The sequence below is a fragment of the Colobus angolensis genome, unplaced genomic scaffold (assembly GCF_000951035.1).
Source record: "Colobus angolensis palliatus isolate OR3802 unplaced genomic scaffold, Cang.pa_1.0 Scaffold472, whole genome shotgun sequence".
In the NCBI taxonomy this organism is placed as follows: domain Eukaryota; kingdom Metazoa; phylum Chordata; class Mammalia; order Primates; family Cercopithecidae; genus Colobus; species Colobus angolensis.
In genome coordinates, this window is record NW_012118177.1 from 538,434 (window position 1) to 554,764 (window position 16,331).

At 43.7% G+C, this 16,331-nt stretch overlaps 1 protein-coding gene across 2 annotated transcripts in view; it reads right to left on the bottom strand.

Moving 5' to 3' along the window:
• Positions 1–11,285: 11,285 nt before the first annotated feature.
• Positions 11,286–16,331, bottom strand: part of MORC4 (MORC family CW-type zinc finger 4) — a 54,545-nt gene continuing 49,499 nt past the window's right edge. Inside the window, exons 13-15 of one of the 2 annotated variants that reach the window (XM_011958710.1) lie at positions 13,050–13,740; positions 12,511–12,756; positions 11,286–12,166 (exon numbers count right to left, since the gene is read on the bottom strand). In XM_011958710.1, coding sequence (XP_011814100.1) covers positions 12,086–12,166; positions 12,511–12,756; positions 13,050–13,740 — 1,018 coding nt within the window. In that variant the 3' untranslated portion in view covers positions 11,286–12,085. Of the gene's footprint in view, positions 12,167–12,472; positions 12,757–13,049; positions 13,741–16,331 lie in introns of both variants that reach the window. The other variant, XM_011958709.1, reaches the window with a different exon arrangement.

A 16,331-nucleotide genomic window follows, 5' to 3' on the forward strand; every position in this document is an offset into this window, starting at 1 on the left:
CTAAAAATGAAACAAAAAACAAAACAAAAAAACAGAACCCGTTTCCCAGAGCATTTTCCAGAATTCTCTCATATTTGTGGGCTGGGGATCAAGCCTGCAGCTTGAGGAAAGCACAAGGAAAGGAAAGAAGATCTGGTGGAGAGCTCAGGTGGCAGCGGACTCTAACTCCACTGAGGAACTGCCTCAGAAGCTGCGATCACAACTTTCGCTGAAGCCCCTGCCTCACTCTGGGGCACCTGACCTGGCCTCTTGCCTAAACCACAAGGCTAAGGGCTATAGACAATGGTTTCCTTAGGAACAGTAAACCAGTTTTTCTAGGGATGGCCCTTGGCTGGGGGATGACAGTGTGGGAGCTGTGGGGTACTGAGGAAGACACCATTCCTTGGTGGTGGCCAAGAAAGAATAAGAACCTTGCTATCTAAGAAGCCAGGTGGATGTGTGCGGAGGCTCCAGTGGGTGTTTCTACTCTGCCAGCGAGAGGCAGCCCCCTAGAAAGTCTTCAGGCGTAATGGAAAATCAGCTCAACTGAGATCAGGCCCCCCACAGGGTCCACCCACAGAGTACTACAGAGCCTCTGAAAGACCACAGCACCAAGCAAGTCCCTTCAGATTCCCCCACTGTCCATCAGAAGATGTTCCAGAGTGGCTAGAGGGCATCTAAGGGCTCCAACATGGCATATCCATGCCCACGGTGCTGTGTCCATGATCTGAGTGACAGCTGCACTGCTGTCTGGGATTGTAGCTGAGGTGGGAGTGGAGAATGGTTCCCAGGAAGACAGTTCCACCTCTAAGGTCTGAAAATGTTCCCTTTACCCTGGAGTGGGAGTGAGCGGTCATACACCAAAGTATTTTCCCTCACCAGTCTAGGCATGACTGGCTTCTGAAAAATTTCAGCACACCTCCTCGAACCTCAGTGTCAGCAGAGAGGGCCCATCTGTTGTCTGTAACATGCCTTTCACATGTCCACCTTCTTGTCCATGTTCCAGCTGCTCTCCCAACCTAGAAGGCCCTCTCCCTTAGCCAAGTCCACCTCAGGCTTGGAGAACTTCCTCAGCATCACCTACTTCACTGAGCCTTCTCTGATCACTCCATCCCTCTCCTACCCCTCCCTCCCCCAACCCTCAATGTATAAATTGCTTCTTGATGCTTAGTATTCACAATTTTTGATTGATCATTATTTGTGTGTGTGTGTGTCCGATCTCACAAGTACATTGTAAACCCTTCGGTGAGTGGGGGCCATATCCTAGACCTCTCTGTTTCCCCCAGAGTATCTGTAACAGTGCTGGGCACACACTAGGTGATCAATAAACACTTGTTGATTGAGTAACTGTCTTACTGATTAAAAGGGGCCCAGAATGGGCAAGTGAAACTCGAGGGATTTCGCCTAAGGGGAGGGGAGGGTGGAAACTGGCATTTCTTTCCACAGGGTGGATAGACGATTCTAGACCTTACTAGAAATAATTAGAAAGCATGACAGTCTCCTCCCCAAGGCAACTCCAACCTCTTCAACTTGCCCAGGGCTCTTTCCTTTTCATAACAATTGTTTTCAATTGTTTGCTAAATGATGATGTATTTATTCCTTTCATTCTCTGAACCACTATCATGAGGAAGGTGAAACGGATCTAATCATCTGCATTTGGCAGATGGGGAAACTAAGGCCCACACAAGTAAATAGATTTTCCCAGGGCCACAAAGATAGTGTTAGTTCCCTCAGTCTCCTGACTGCCAAAATAGGACCCTGCTGATCCCACACTATTCACAGCCAATAGAAGAGCCTTCTAGAGGTCCCTAAGCTGCCTGAGGAAAGTAACTCACAGCCAGCCAGGTAACAAGGAGGGCACACAGGCAATCCTGGTCGCCCATGAGGACAATCTGGCAAATCATCAAGTGTACCACCTGGAACTGCCCTCTCCTGCTATGCTGGCCAGCCTGGGCCCCGCTAGCTGCTCTACCAGGGGGATGCCAGGCTTACATTGAGTAAGACACAATACCTCAATTCCAATTCCCCTAACTCTGAAGGTGTGGCAGTTCGGGAGACCAATGATTTGGCCCTGTTCTACCCTCACTAGGAATTAACAAAGCCCCATTCATAAGGGTGTTCACTGTGGCAACACTAACAATAATGGGGCCCTACCTGACTCAGCTTAACCAGCCCCTGGATCTAGAGGGCCTCAGCACATAGCCTGTTGTATCAGACACTACACTTGCACTTCTGAAGTGAGCCTTCTTTGGTGCAGAGACTAGAATGTCAGCATCCAAATCCATTTAAAGGGAATGGCAGCAGGCAGGAATAAGGGGAGAGAGAGAAGGCTCCCTGGATAAAAGCTTAACAAGAAGTCATGTCTCTGGTCTGGCACCAGGAACCCCAGAGCTCTTCATTGGGGGCCACTGGAGGTTGGAAGATAAAACTACCTTGCTGGCTCTGCTATGCTGAGTGGGCAGCAATCTGGTATGGGCTCTGATGACCTACCATCTGGCTGCTAAAGCACTTGCAGATCCACTGATTTCACTGCATTCTCCACATACTCCAGTGAAGTGGGTCTTTCACAAGAGACAAAATGGAGGCCCAGATATGTGAGTAATATCACTCAGGTCACAGTGTCAGAGTTCGAACGTAAGCTTAGAAAGTTCTCACAGCAACATGGGCCCAGCATTCTGGTCTCAGAAGGTGTATGAGGACATATTGCTCTTCAAACTCTTGCAGGCTTCGTGTCCCTGTCAGTCACTGGAATATAAGAGCCTCTGCTGGATATAGAGCACAGAGCTTCCCTTCATCTTAGAAGGAGGCTGGCCTGAGGGATCCTCCTACATTTGTTAATCTGGGAAGTGTCAGTGGAAGGAGTTAGAAGTTCATCCTCAACCAGAAAAGCCAGGGAAGACCTAACAAAGAGCAACTGTTCCCTCCAGCTGGTTAAGCAAGAAAGGATTTGCTCTAAGTAGTTTCCTAGAAATATTCCCGACTCCTGGGTCCAGGGCAAACACTTTTCAGTTCACCCCATTGCCTTCCCTCATAAAGTAATTTAGATTAGCCACAGACCTACAGGATAGTGAAGGCCACTATGTTTAATGCTCCAGCCTCATGGCTCTGACCCTTGCACAAGGAGAGATGTTTCTGCCCTATCTCATTTCTCTGATAATAACGTGACTCATATTTTCTCCCCCTTGGAGCCCTAGTGACCCACTGCTATGTGATCATTAATGGGGGAAGGACTGAAACTGGCTTCTTAGTGGAAAGGCAAGCTCCAACTTTCGGAAAGACCTTTGTCCAGCTATTCAAACAGCCATCTGCTGGCCAGCCCACACTCACTGAACTCTTACTCTGTGTCAGGAAATGTGCAAAGGGCTTTGAGGGTGATGAGAGTGAACAAGGTAAAGTTTGTACCCTGTAGAAACTGACAGCTCATCTAGAGGAGATAAGACATGGACACCTAACTGTGGTACAAGGCAGCATATGGGCTGTCCTGTGAAAGACATGACAAAAGTGACATAAGATAGGGGTGTCAAGGGCTGATAAAAATAGTCCTGTAAGTCCCCTTAAATTACAATCCATATGAAATGAGGGTCTGCCACTACATGAGCTTTTGGGGAAAAACTCTAAGCATGATGAAAACTGCTTCTTGCAATGGAAGGACTCTGGGAAATTGAGCAATCGGGTGGAGAGGCAGTGCTAAGGAGGTAGCAGGGATATGCTGTGCAGCTAATCCGGAATCCTTCTGAGTTTGCCTCACAAGACCCTTATGTGACTTTAAAAGGAGTGACCCTGGGGTTCAGCCTCTCCTCCCTCATCTCCTTCTCTTGCACAAGACTTTGGAACTTGCTGGGGGAAGCACAAGCAGTGCCCATTCAGGTAGCCAGGGGCCTTCTGTCTATGGACCAGAGGAGAAATGCAGGTGTGGGAGAAGGGAGACAGGCAAGAGAAGAGCCTAGTGCTAAAGGAAGGTGATGAGGCCTGGTAGGGCCAACTGTTCCCTCCCACTCAGCCCTGGGCCCACGGAGAGGGGATTCTTTCATGCCTGCAGCAGCCCACTCTGGGACACAGAGGCCCAGGCTGGGAAGTGCATGTGCTTCTCCTCAGCTAGCTGAAGCCTGGCCTTCACCCAGACTGGTCTCCCTTCTCAAGCGGCTCCCGGCTTTGATGAGAAATTCTGTTATCTCAAGAGGGAAAAGAACCTCAAACAGGAAGTCTAGCAGGTTATCTCTCTCTTCTGCCCTAAGTGGTGGCTCACTATATGCTGTGATGTGATCATTGATAAAATATTAACAGGCTGTTAACAGGCACAGTAATGTAGAGGCTATATTCTGAGCACTTCCTCCCACCCACAGCCCACCACTTTCCTGGGAACTGCAGCTCAGGAATTTCTTGTTAACTCTCACCTAAAATTCCCTGCTCTGGGCTTCATCACCCCCCGAGACAAGCAGCAGCCTTTGAGCTTGACAAAGCAGGAAGCCACCATGCAAGGGCACATCATCAGGTCCATTTTAGGAGAGAGCTGCTGCTTTCCTGTCCTCTCTGAAGTCCTATTCCTCCAGAATGGCGGCCTCGCCACTTTACGGGTCACCTCCTGGGGAGTTTTGAAGAAGTTTCTGTTTGAAAATTCTCATGACCTTGTGGAGATAACACTGAGAACACTCACATGCTTTAAAAAAAGATACTAAAGAGGTTAATGGGATGTGAAATGAGATGCCAAACGACTACGAATAGTGTGGCGGACAAGCCAGCATTTGAGTGGTAGCTCCTATTCTCCACCAGTGCTTTCGGAGTCTGTGATATTTGACCAAGTTCTGTGTGGGCTGCTCAGGAGAAAGGCCAGTTAAACAAAAACTACAAAGAGAGGCTGGGTGCAGTGGCTCACGCCTGTAATCCCAGCACTTTGGGATCATGACACGAGGTCAGGAGATCGAGACCATCCTAGCTAACATGTGAAACCCCGTCTCTACTAAAAATACAAAAAAAAAAAAAAAAAAAAACTAGCCAGCCATGGTGGTGGGCACCTGTACTCCCAGCTACTCAGGAGGCTGAGGCAGGAGAATGGCATGAACCCGGGAGGTGGAGCTTGCAGTGAGCCGAGATCGCGCCACTGCACTCCAGCCTGGGTGACAGAGTGAGACTCTGTCTCAAAACAAACAAACAAACACACACCTACAAAAAGAAGATGCTCTTTGCAGCCTCTTTACCTATATTTATGTCTGGAAATGCCCAATGGAACACAAGAGGATGGATCAGCATCCCCCACAGAGGGGATATATCTGATGATACTGTGAAGACCCTATTCCCTTGGTTTAAAGGCACTGAACACTTTGGTTAAAAAAGCAAATATATTGGCTGGGAAAAGAAACACATTCAGCCACAGATCAGGTATTAACACCAGCACTTGTACTAGTTTCTCAGTTTAGCCTCAAAGGAGCCAGAAAAGATGAGTTCAGTGGGTTTAAAAAATAGAACCATAATTCAGAAACAATGGACACTGGAATTTGGGGGAGAAGGGGACTTCTCTGAGTAACACACCCTTTACCAAAATGATTCAATAGCTTAAAAATGGAAGCAAGATACAAATCAAGGAAAAGGCAGACAGGATGAGAAAGGTGGTGCCATCCTCCTGTTGGCAATTCCAGAGGTACCTTGTATGGTTAATTTTACTTATCTGTGTGTAATAATAAACCAATATGTTCTTAAGTGTCACTTTCTCACTCCCCAAGAGACTTGTCCAACTCAGCACTGTCTGGAGAGGGGGATTCAAAGCAGCCAGTGAGAACACCCATGGGCAGAGGCCAGCAAGTCCAAGACCTCCCGGAGTGTAAGAATAGGATCTTGATGGCCGTGTGGATATCAGGAAAGCTGCCAAGTGACAGCTGTGAGTGAAAAACCCAGTCAAGGGGAAATGAATTTCCATGTTGTTTGGAGGGATATTCGTTATATAAGTGAACAATTTCCTGATCATGAGGGCCGTTAAACATTGTGTGGGATTGTGAAACTGTCTTCCTTGGAAATTGCTGTTAGTGTGGGCTGGTTTTAGCATTTTCCTATTAAAAGGAAGAAGACAAGAGTAATCATTTTCAAGATAGGCAGGATGGTGTAATAGGCAGTGAGTTTGGGCTCTGGAGTCAGATGAATCTGGGTTTGGATTTTGCCTCTGCACTCTAGCTGGATGGCCTTGGGAAAGCCACTTCAATTCTCTACAATCCAGTTTCCTCATCCATACAATGTGGATGAGAGTTGCCTCTCAGTGTGGTCATGGTATACAGTGCGTACTAACAAATGGGTAATAAATAAGTAGACTGGCGACCTAAAGGTAGGGTCAAAGCCACACCAAAATGTGTGTCTTTGGGGAACGTGGGCAGACAACAAAGTGTATTTTCTGCCACAGATCTGAATCCATGTTATCAAGGGAATGGTCTTTCCCAGGCCAAAACTTCTCAAGATTCTTCCCAAAGTTCAAATATCTTGAAGACTTTGGATGGGTTTCCACTCATAAAATGTGGGAAGTCAGGGGAAAGGCAGACCTGAGAAGTTGGAGAGGGAAGGGATAATGGTGGCTCTCATCCAGATCTGTGACCATGTGGATTGGAAGAGAACCATGATTAACCAGGTCGCACTGCTAGAGAAAAGGTCAGTCCAAGGTAACTACACACTGCGGTTAACATCCAAATTTAGGGACAATTGGAGAGATTTCAAGAGCTACTTCATCCTAATTCATTAAGCAGGTTTAGCATAGCCCCTCTTGCTGGCGTTTCCCAGCCCTTGGTTGATTCTGTTCCTTATGCTTCACACTAGATAATCTACTCTCTCAAACCCTCTTGGGTATTTCTGTATTCACTCTCCACCCAGTCTTGTGACTTTGCTTACTCTTCCCTATACCTGTAAAACCCTCCCCACACATCTTCAGCTTTCCAATCCTTCCAGGTTTCCAGGGCCTATCTGGAAGACCAGACCTTCTGCAACACTTTCCTGAGCCTCTGTCTAAAGTCATCTCGCTTACCTGAGGGCACAACGGACAGATATATGGAAGGTGTTTGGTATGTTGAAAGCACCCAAAACATTTGCACGGTTTTATCTAAAATTGGGTTGCGAATTTCTGGTGAATCACATCAAAACTTTGGGCTTAGGGTTGGGGGCAAGTAACAAAAAAAATTTCTTCTGTAAGATTTTATTTTCTATTAGAAAATGAATGCCATTTATGTCTCACTTGGTAACTAAAGCTTTCACATACATAAGACTAAATCAGCTCTTCTTTCAATTATCTAATTTATTATCCAAACATGTTCTCTAAGTTTTGATTCAGAAAGTATAGTTCCTTAATGCCCCCTTTGCCTAATAGAAGTCATGAGTTACAGATGTCCATTTCACAAAGCGTAAGTCATTCTTTGAAGGAAATTACACTTGACTTAGCCTGAGCTCACACCTGGCATTCCTCAGTAGACCCCTGTGCTTCATTCTTAATACAGTACTATAGAAAAGGGTTTGAATTCATATACAGAATTCTGAAAGACATTCTATATGGAGACTGCCTCTGGGAATGAAGAGCTTGCAATTAAGCCTCTGCCTCTGAATTGTTAGCCCAAATAATTTGCAATCACTAAACCTGGGCAAGCAAATTCTCCTGTTCCCTGGGGCCACAAAGTACCTGGTCTAACCCTCTACCAGGTGCCCAACAAGTTCATCCAACAAGCACGCATCGACCTCCTAGTGCCCAGAACTTGTTTCCTAGAGACTTGTTCTGTCTGTTCTTTGCTTGAGGATAGCTCCTTTCTTCTCTTGATACAAACTATCACCACTCTCGGAAAAAGTGAACAGACGCCTCCTCAGAATGTTTTTTTCTCCTTTTAGTTCTCATTCTCAAGATCTGGTCTCTACAGACATCTCCTGGTTATGTTTTATAGTTCTCAGTATTTAAAAATTGCATGCCAGGGAACCTCTAAAAAGATTCAGAATGTTTGTAGTAAAGAATACCCACATTCCTGTTCTCCTTTGGTAGCCTTTCTACCTACCCATACCAAAGATCAGCTAAAGAGAAACACTAGGCCACTGCAGCTCGTGCTGATTGCCCCTTCTAACCTACAGCACTTAATATCTCAGTCTTTCATTTTCCAAGTTGAATGCCCAGGACTGTCATCTACCTCACTCATACTGCATTTATCCAACCCCTTCTATGAACAAGGTACTGTTTTAGGACCCTGAGGGAGATGAAGATATGAACAAAACACAGTTCCCATCATTAACTAATTACCTCCTAGATCCCGGGTACTGAGATAAGCTCTAGGATACAGTGGTTGGCAAAAACAGGCATGGCCCTTCCCCTCATGGAACTTACTAGTGAGGGAGGCAGACAGGGAGCATGTGTGTTGTGTTCACTACTGTATATCACAAGGCACATAGTTGGTACCCAATATTTATTGAGTGAAAGCAAATGACCAAATATATCATGATAAATTGTGAGGTGCTATGAATTGAGGAAAACAGTAAACAGTGATAGCATAATAGGGAAGACAGAGACAAAAGGCTGAGAATGCCTGTCTGAGGAAGTGACACACCAAGACCTGAAGGATGGGGACTAATCAGCTATATGCTAATACTGGAGATGGGAGCATTCTAGTGGAGGGAACAGTATGGGTAAAGTATGTTTGGGGAGAGGGAATAGCAGGGTAAAGTCTCTGAGGTAAGAGCTCGGCATGTGTCCATAGGAAGACTACAGTGAGCCAGGGGGAAAGTGGTATTATGAAGAGGGGTCACAAGAGACAAAGTACAAGTAGGCAGGGGCCTTGCAGGATACTGTAAGTAGTTTGGATTTTATTCTAAGTGTCCATGAGAAGTCATTTAAGGGCTTCAAGCAGGGGATCACATGATCTAATTTATTACTTTTTAAAAAATCACTGTCTATAGACAACTGCAGGAACAAGAGTAGAAGCAAGGACTCCAGCTAGGAGTTATAATAACCCATGGGAGATCATGGCAGGTTGGACTAAAGTAGCTATAGTAAAAGTGAGGAGAGTCAAGACACACTTTGGAGGTAGAACTGACAGACTTGTTGACAGGCTGGATGTAGGGAGTGAGAGAAGAGGAAAATTAGGGATAACTTCCAGGTTTCTAGCTTAAGCAACTGGATGGGTGGAGGTGCCATTTTCTAAGATGAGGAAAACTGGGAGAAAGGGAACAGCCCCAGGGTGTATCACTGCTTATTTTTGATGAGGCATGTTAAGTGTACATGTCAAGTAGGCAGCTGAATATTTGAATCTAGAGCTTTCTAATAGGGAAGACAGGACACAGATGTTTGTGATAAAAGCCTTGAAAAGTTAAATGTTCACAGAGAAATTTTTTGTCTAGCTGGGTTAATCAGAGAAGTTTGCAGGAAAAAGTTGGCATTTGAGCCAAAGGAAAGATGATGAGGGAAAGCATTCCAGGTAAAGGGAATGAAACTGCAAAGGTGGAGACGGGAGAAATCTTAAAGCATGCTCAGAAATTGGAAAATTGTTCAGTTGAGACAGAACGTGGCTTGTATCTGGAATGTTACTAGATGACTCTAGAAAGGGTGACTGAAGCCAGATCACAAAGGGCTTTGAGCACCATCCTAGGGAATTTGTACTATACAAGGTGGGCAATTGGGAACGCACTAGCAAGTCTTTGAGCAGAGGCATGACCTGACGAAGTTGTTAAAAAACAAAATTTGGTGACACTGAGTAGGGTGGATTCAGGAGGGAGAACAGGAGGCAAGGGAGGCCATCTAAGAATTTATTTAGATAATCAAGGCATGAGGTAATAAGTTATTTAGGTAATAACCTAAATGTTGATCATGGCAATGGAAAGTTAAACCCAAATGTGGGAGACAGTTTAAAGGGGAAATATGATTATGTTAACCTAACAGGAAAGCCAGGAGGAGGCACCTGCTTTTTTCTTCTCAGTATCTTTTGCCTCCACACTAGATCATAACCTCTGGTAAGGCTGGGAGTTATTTTTCAATTTTTCCACAGTGGGATTTAACACTATCAACGAGATCTCATGCTGGTATGGCTTTGTAGTAAATAGGAAACAAAGAGGTAGCTCTGGTATTGAAGTGAATGGACTCACACAGACAGTGGTGCTGGAAAAAGCAGTGTGGGGTCAGGACCACAAACCAGGGAATGGGCTGAGAGTAAGCACCAGGAAAGAAGAGTTCAAATTTCCTACCTTCTTCCCTTTAAAGCCTCACTGCCTGCCCTCCTTTCTACTCCGTCCCTTCATTCAGCTAACAAACACTCACAGAGGCAGAACCTTCAATGCTCTGAATTTTTTCCTCCAGCAAACTCCCATTCATCTGTGTGAAATCCCACCTGCTCACAGCCCCCATCTGATGAATAAGTCTCACTGAGAGAATGTCGGAATGTGCTACTCTTCCCTCAGTACTATTTACATTTAGACAACTGTGGCCTTGACTATCATAATCCAGATGTCTAACATGAAAATTAATCATATGGCAAGCAAGAGCTGGGGTGAGGTGGAAGGTAAGGGGGATATCTTTAAGTACTCATTCTAATGATGAAGCCTGGATCTGGCCTCCCCTCATTCCCTGCAGTCTCACTGTGATATCTACTATGAACCCCCTTTCAACGGAGGTAAAATTAATTTGGAAAAGTGTTCTGAAGTAACTCTGTGGGGGAGAAACAGAATAAATATCCAAGACATTTCCTCTGGACTAGCTAATCCTTTTGCCACTGCTTGATCTCACCTTCCTTTGATTGTTTCTTCTCTACTTCCTACTTTTTACTGTTGGTATATTTTTATGTGTTCATTGTTCAATGTCTTTTGAAAAGTATCCTGAACTCTTTGGAGAGTATGTGCTATGTAAACACAATAAAGAAACGAATACAATGTCTCCTTTTACAAGATAATAAGTTCTACTATTTCTGATAGTATGAGGTTTACCCCTCACTCAGCACTAGCCTGAAGAGTAAGTAGGTGTATTCTGGAGGACATCAGATAGATTCCACTCTAAAATACTTCCCTAACTACCCCAAATCCCATTAATTTGATGATAAATATATTTTTTAATTTGAGCCTTATAGGTTTGTTTTTCAAGAATCCCTTATTAAAATGCAAATACCAAAGCAGGTGAACAGATCATGATGTAACCTTAGTTCCCTTTACATTAACCCACCACTTCTATCAAACACATTTTTCACATTCCAAATTTTTCCACGTCTTTGTTTATGCTTTTCTTCTTCCAGAGGTAATGCTAAATTTAATATAAATTAGAAATGTAACATTACCTTATATTTTCAAATAATCTCTCATTTGATATTCAAATCCAAGCCTACTTGATCTTTTTAAAAACAATTTATTTTTTCCAATGTAAGAATAACAAGTTTAATATTGAACATCTGAAAAAGGCAGGAAGATAGGAAGAAGAAAACTATCAACCATAGTCCTACCACCTAAAGAACACTCATTGACAGTGTGGCCATGCTCATTCTTTAGGCCTTAATTTAGGTCCCATTTCTGGTGTGGTGCCTTCCTTGAACTTCCTCCCCCAGATCTTCCATGTCACATCTGTACCACTCAGTTGTACATATCATACACTTTTGTGTATAATGTGATGTATGTCTTATGTTTCCAACGAGATTGTTACATCTTCGAAGGCTGCAAACATGAGTTATACTTATTAGCTTACCCCCAAAACACCTGGTATACCGGACCCAATATCTGCTGATTTAACCTAAATGATTACAAACCATTTCAGAAAAAGATATAAAATAGACCATATATCCAGGTCATGAAAATTAAAGCTTTCAGGTCACCTAGCTTGGTGACTATTGCTTTTCTATTCCTAGACTCTTGAAAGTCTATTTAAACTGGCCTCTTTCTCCACACCAAAACTGATAAGAAGGAGACTGATTATGAGCCAGGATTGACACAGAGATTCTCTATATAAGGCATAAAGGTGAGGGTGAGAGAGAGAGAGAGAGAGAGAAAGAAAGACACAGATGTGGGGGAGGGAGAGAAAAGAGAAGACAGAAGAGAAGCGAAGGGTATACAGTCTGGTGCTCAATCCAGTATGTGATTTGCCTCCAGCACCGTGTACAGGATCCCATCCACTTGTTCTGAGTCATACCCGATCTCACGAAGCTCCAAGTGAGGGAGGACAGAAGTAAGGAGATAGCTGACGTGGATACGTAGCCGCGTAAGCTTTGCCAAAGCCCTGTATGAAGGAGTGATGGGGCAGGAGAAGAGATGACATGGAGTCATTAACCAACAGAATAAAATGAAGCCCCTTCAAAATGGAACCATATTTCTCAACAGTTATGTTTTCATTAGCTAGAAAGAAGAAAGCACAACACCACCAAGCACAGGGAGACTGGCTGCAGCTTTCTAAGAAGTAATTACTCAATTCTTGGTGGCCTGTGAATTAAGGCTTCCTCCTTTGTCTATGGCCAATAACAGGGGGTCCTGAGGGATGCTTCCCATTAGCACTCACAAGCTGATAACTAAACCCTAGTAAATTAACCTTTCTAGGTCATCTCCCTCTGGGGTCCGGTAGGAGACCTGAGCCTTCTGCAGCATTTCCAGGTGTGTCTCTGCTTCCTTCAATTTCTCTTTTAACTCTTGCTTTTCCTCTTTGGTTCTTTCCAGCTCAGCTTTCAGAATCTGGAATTCAGCTTGGCGATAACCCATGTGTTTCTTGCTCCAGTACAAGCCTTCCGCCTCCTGGGTACTGTAGATCACCAATTCATGTTGGACTTTCTTGAACTCAGACTGCCAGTGATTCCTCTCCTGTTCCAGCTCCTCCACCTGCAGTCCAAGAAACAGAAATTCAATGACCCCACAAAAAAGCATGCCCAAAACCATTCCTCATATGGTCATCCTGTGATTCCACTATACATATTCCTCTACTTAGGGACCTTTTCAATACCCTAAAATGGGCAGGAAGCCTACTACAGTTACTCTATCTGAAACACACCACAGAATAGTTCAAGGGCGTATTTTGTTTAAAGGCCTCAGAACATTAAATAATCAGGGCACCAACATCCCGGTCTCTTGGTTACAATGGTCTCTTATTCCTAGTGGTGAGGTATTACCCTAACCTTTTGCTGGAACAAATTCCTTTCAGCCAAAACACGTTCCAATTTTTCTGTGGTTCTCTTCAATTCTTCCAGCTCTCTCTGGTTCTTCATCTTTGGTGTATTATGACCTTCACTCTCCTCATAGCCTCTTCCTTTCTCCCCAATGGCTGCAGCAGGGATTGCAGCAGAGGCCACAGAATAAGGCACTGGGTTCCAGGATTCAACTGCTTTTCGTCTCTCAGCAAGCTCCTCTCTGTTAACAGGGATCAGCTGAATGGGAGCTCCTGAATCTCTAACACCTTTGGCAACACCAACAACAGCTACAAAAGGTCCCTTGTTCACTTCCTCTTTGTTTATGCTTGTGCTACTTCTGTTAGATTCTTCTGCCACCAATCTTGGCATCTGATCTTCTAATTCTTCAGGAAGCAGGGACCCCTGGCGTTGGTCTTTGGCCCCTGGATACAGAATTGAAACCTCCCTATTCTGACCTGTATTCTTGCTTGCTTCTGGATATTCTGGGAAAAGGTATGGTGGTGTACTTCTCTCAGAACTCGATTTATCATGGCTGTTCTCCCCTTCTGGGTAGGCAACAGGTGCCTCTACCCTCCTGTAAGGAGCAGGCATGGAATAATCTAGAGAAGGTGTTGTCATCTCATTCTGGAGCCTTCTTCGTTTCTCTACGGGTTCTTCACCTAGGATCCATTTGTACTTACTGCAAGGAGAGGAAATTAAATTGTAAGCTGTCACAGTACAAGTTAAGTATTTTCTGATCCTATGGAGCCCCAACTCAAACTTCCCATATTCAGACCGGCTCTAGATGTTACCCACAGACAAGTTCAGGTTAGGGATACAACTTTACCCACAAGCCTCAACCCTTTCACCAGTGCAATTGGTATTAAGGGAGAGGTGAAGTTGAAAGATGTGAATGGGCAGCATCTGGATATAATAGGACTAGGTTGACCTTGGTAAGTATTCTAAAAATAAGATTGCGACCAGCCTGACTGATGGGTGCAGCACACCAACATGGCACAAGTGTACATATGTAGCAAACCTGCACGTTATGCACATGTACCCTAGAACTTAAAGTATAATAAAAATAAATAAATTAAAAAAAAGAATTTCAAGGAAAAAAATAAACATTCTCAGTTGTGATTACAAAAAATAATAATAATAATAAAAAAATAAAAAAGAAGTATCCTAAAGATGCAAGTCTAGAAGGAAGACAAAAAACAGATACCCCAAATCCCCTAACACAAGAATGGAATAAAAAGGCCATAAAAAGCCTTTTTTAGAGGAGTATGCAGAGAACAGTGCCAATTCATTAATTTTACAGCGTCACAAATGCCTTCCAGTATCAAATACTTATGTACATTTTTTTTTTTATATTGCAGCAGAACCACACAATTCTTTCACCAGCCCACTGGATTGTGGCTAATGCCCCCAGTTCACTTGTAAAAGTTAATTGAATCACAAGGGCCTATTCAGAAACAAAGAAAGTGAATCAGCCAATTCAAGTCATTTCCCCCTTGTAACAAAGAATTCCCGTGCTCAAGCACAAGCAGACACTCCCTGAGTTCTGCAGGAAAGCCCATGATGATGGCCTTAAGTCACCTTCCATTTCTGGCTGCTGTATGCACTAGGGGTTGAAGAACTAATGAAACAACTGGCACCAGAGAAATCCATTGGCAATTTTTAATCGTGCAGCAGGGTGGGAACCCCATTTTTATCCTTACAACTATCCTGCCCTCTCTCTGGATAACCAAGACATTTCAAGATAAAATCAACTTTCAAATTTTCAATGAGAAAGCATCAGACATATGATTTGCCACCTCATACTACCTCAAGGCTGCCCATATTTCTCTGTATTTTCTGAGAACACCTGTAAGACAAACCAAACTGTAGCTTCTTATAATGCCCATATGTTCTTCAGATATACAACTGATCTGCCATCTTAATAGATCTTCTCGTGTTAGCCTTAGGTAAAAGCAAAAGGACTTAGGACCTATGTAAGAACAACTGTATCCATCTTCGAAGATGTATAAGGACTACTAGTGATGGCCCATTCAGCTGTGGTACTGAAGAAGACAGCAAACAATCGGTTGGCAGGTATAAAGGAAAAGTATATAATACTAAATAGCAACAACCAAGCCTTGTGAAAAGCCATTACAGTCATATTATTTGCCTTCTCTTCGTTTTCCCACCTCTAAGGGTTCTGTCCTTAACTATCTTCTCTTCTGACCCTGTGTTTCTTCTCCTTCGTAATCTTATACAACCTCTTGGTTACAACCTCTGGGCAACAACTCCCATATTCTCCCAAACCCTGACCCCCAGTACTGAATTTCCAACTGCCTGTGACACATTTCTTCCTGGAGTCCCACTGGTATCTCAAACTCAGTATGTATAAAACCAATCTTTCATTTTCACCTTCAAACCTGCTCCTTTTCCCTATGTTTCCTATTTGTGTTACAACAGCACCAAACTGTCAGTAATATTTATACGGTAGTTTTATACATTATTAATACTTAGGTTCAAGCTCCCTCTACCTTTCCTGGACTACTGCAATGGCTTCCTCCTATCTCCAGTCTCCCCTTCTCTTACCTCCAGATCACTGTCCCAAGCTAATCTTCCTAAAGCATTGCTCTGATTATGCTACTCCTCTATTCAAAATCTTTATTTATTGCTCCCCACAACATAAAAGCTTAAATGTCTTAGCTCAGTATTAAAGCTTTTCCATGCCAAAACATAGTAAACATTTACTGAGCACTTACTCTGTACCAGATCATGTAAGAAGTGCTTAACATGTATTGCCTCATCTAATTCTTCCAATAAACATGAGGCAGGCGGGATTATTATCTCCATTGTTTTAAGGGGATGCTCAGGAAGAAGTTAAGTAACTTTGCCAAGGTGGCTAGTAAGTATCAGAGCTGGGACATAATTTGGCCCTAGCTTTATCTCTCATTACTCCCTTTACAAACATCAGTCAAACTGGATGCCCTGTAATTCCTCATGCTGCTCCTTTTGACTACCTTCTTCTACCCAACACTGCATGTGTAAATCCATCTCAAATGCTACTTCTGAATTCCTATAGCACTTCAAACACTCTCTTATTAAAATGCATCACTTACTACTGTGTGTGTGTGTGTGTGTGTGTGTGTGTGTGTCTCCTAGGTACCTTACAAAAGTATAAGTTCCTACACAGAAGGGAGCTTAATTAACCATGCTAGATGGGAGGAGGGAACAAAACTTTCACATAAGAGGCAACCAAAAAAAGAACTATTACGTGAATGAGGGAAAATAACTAGA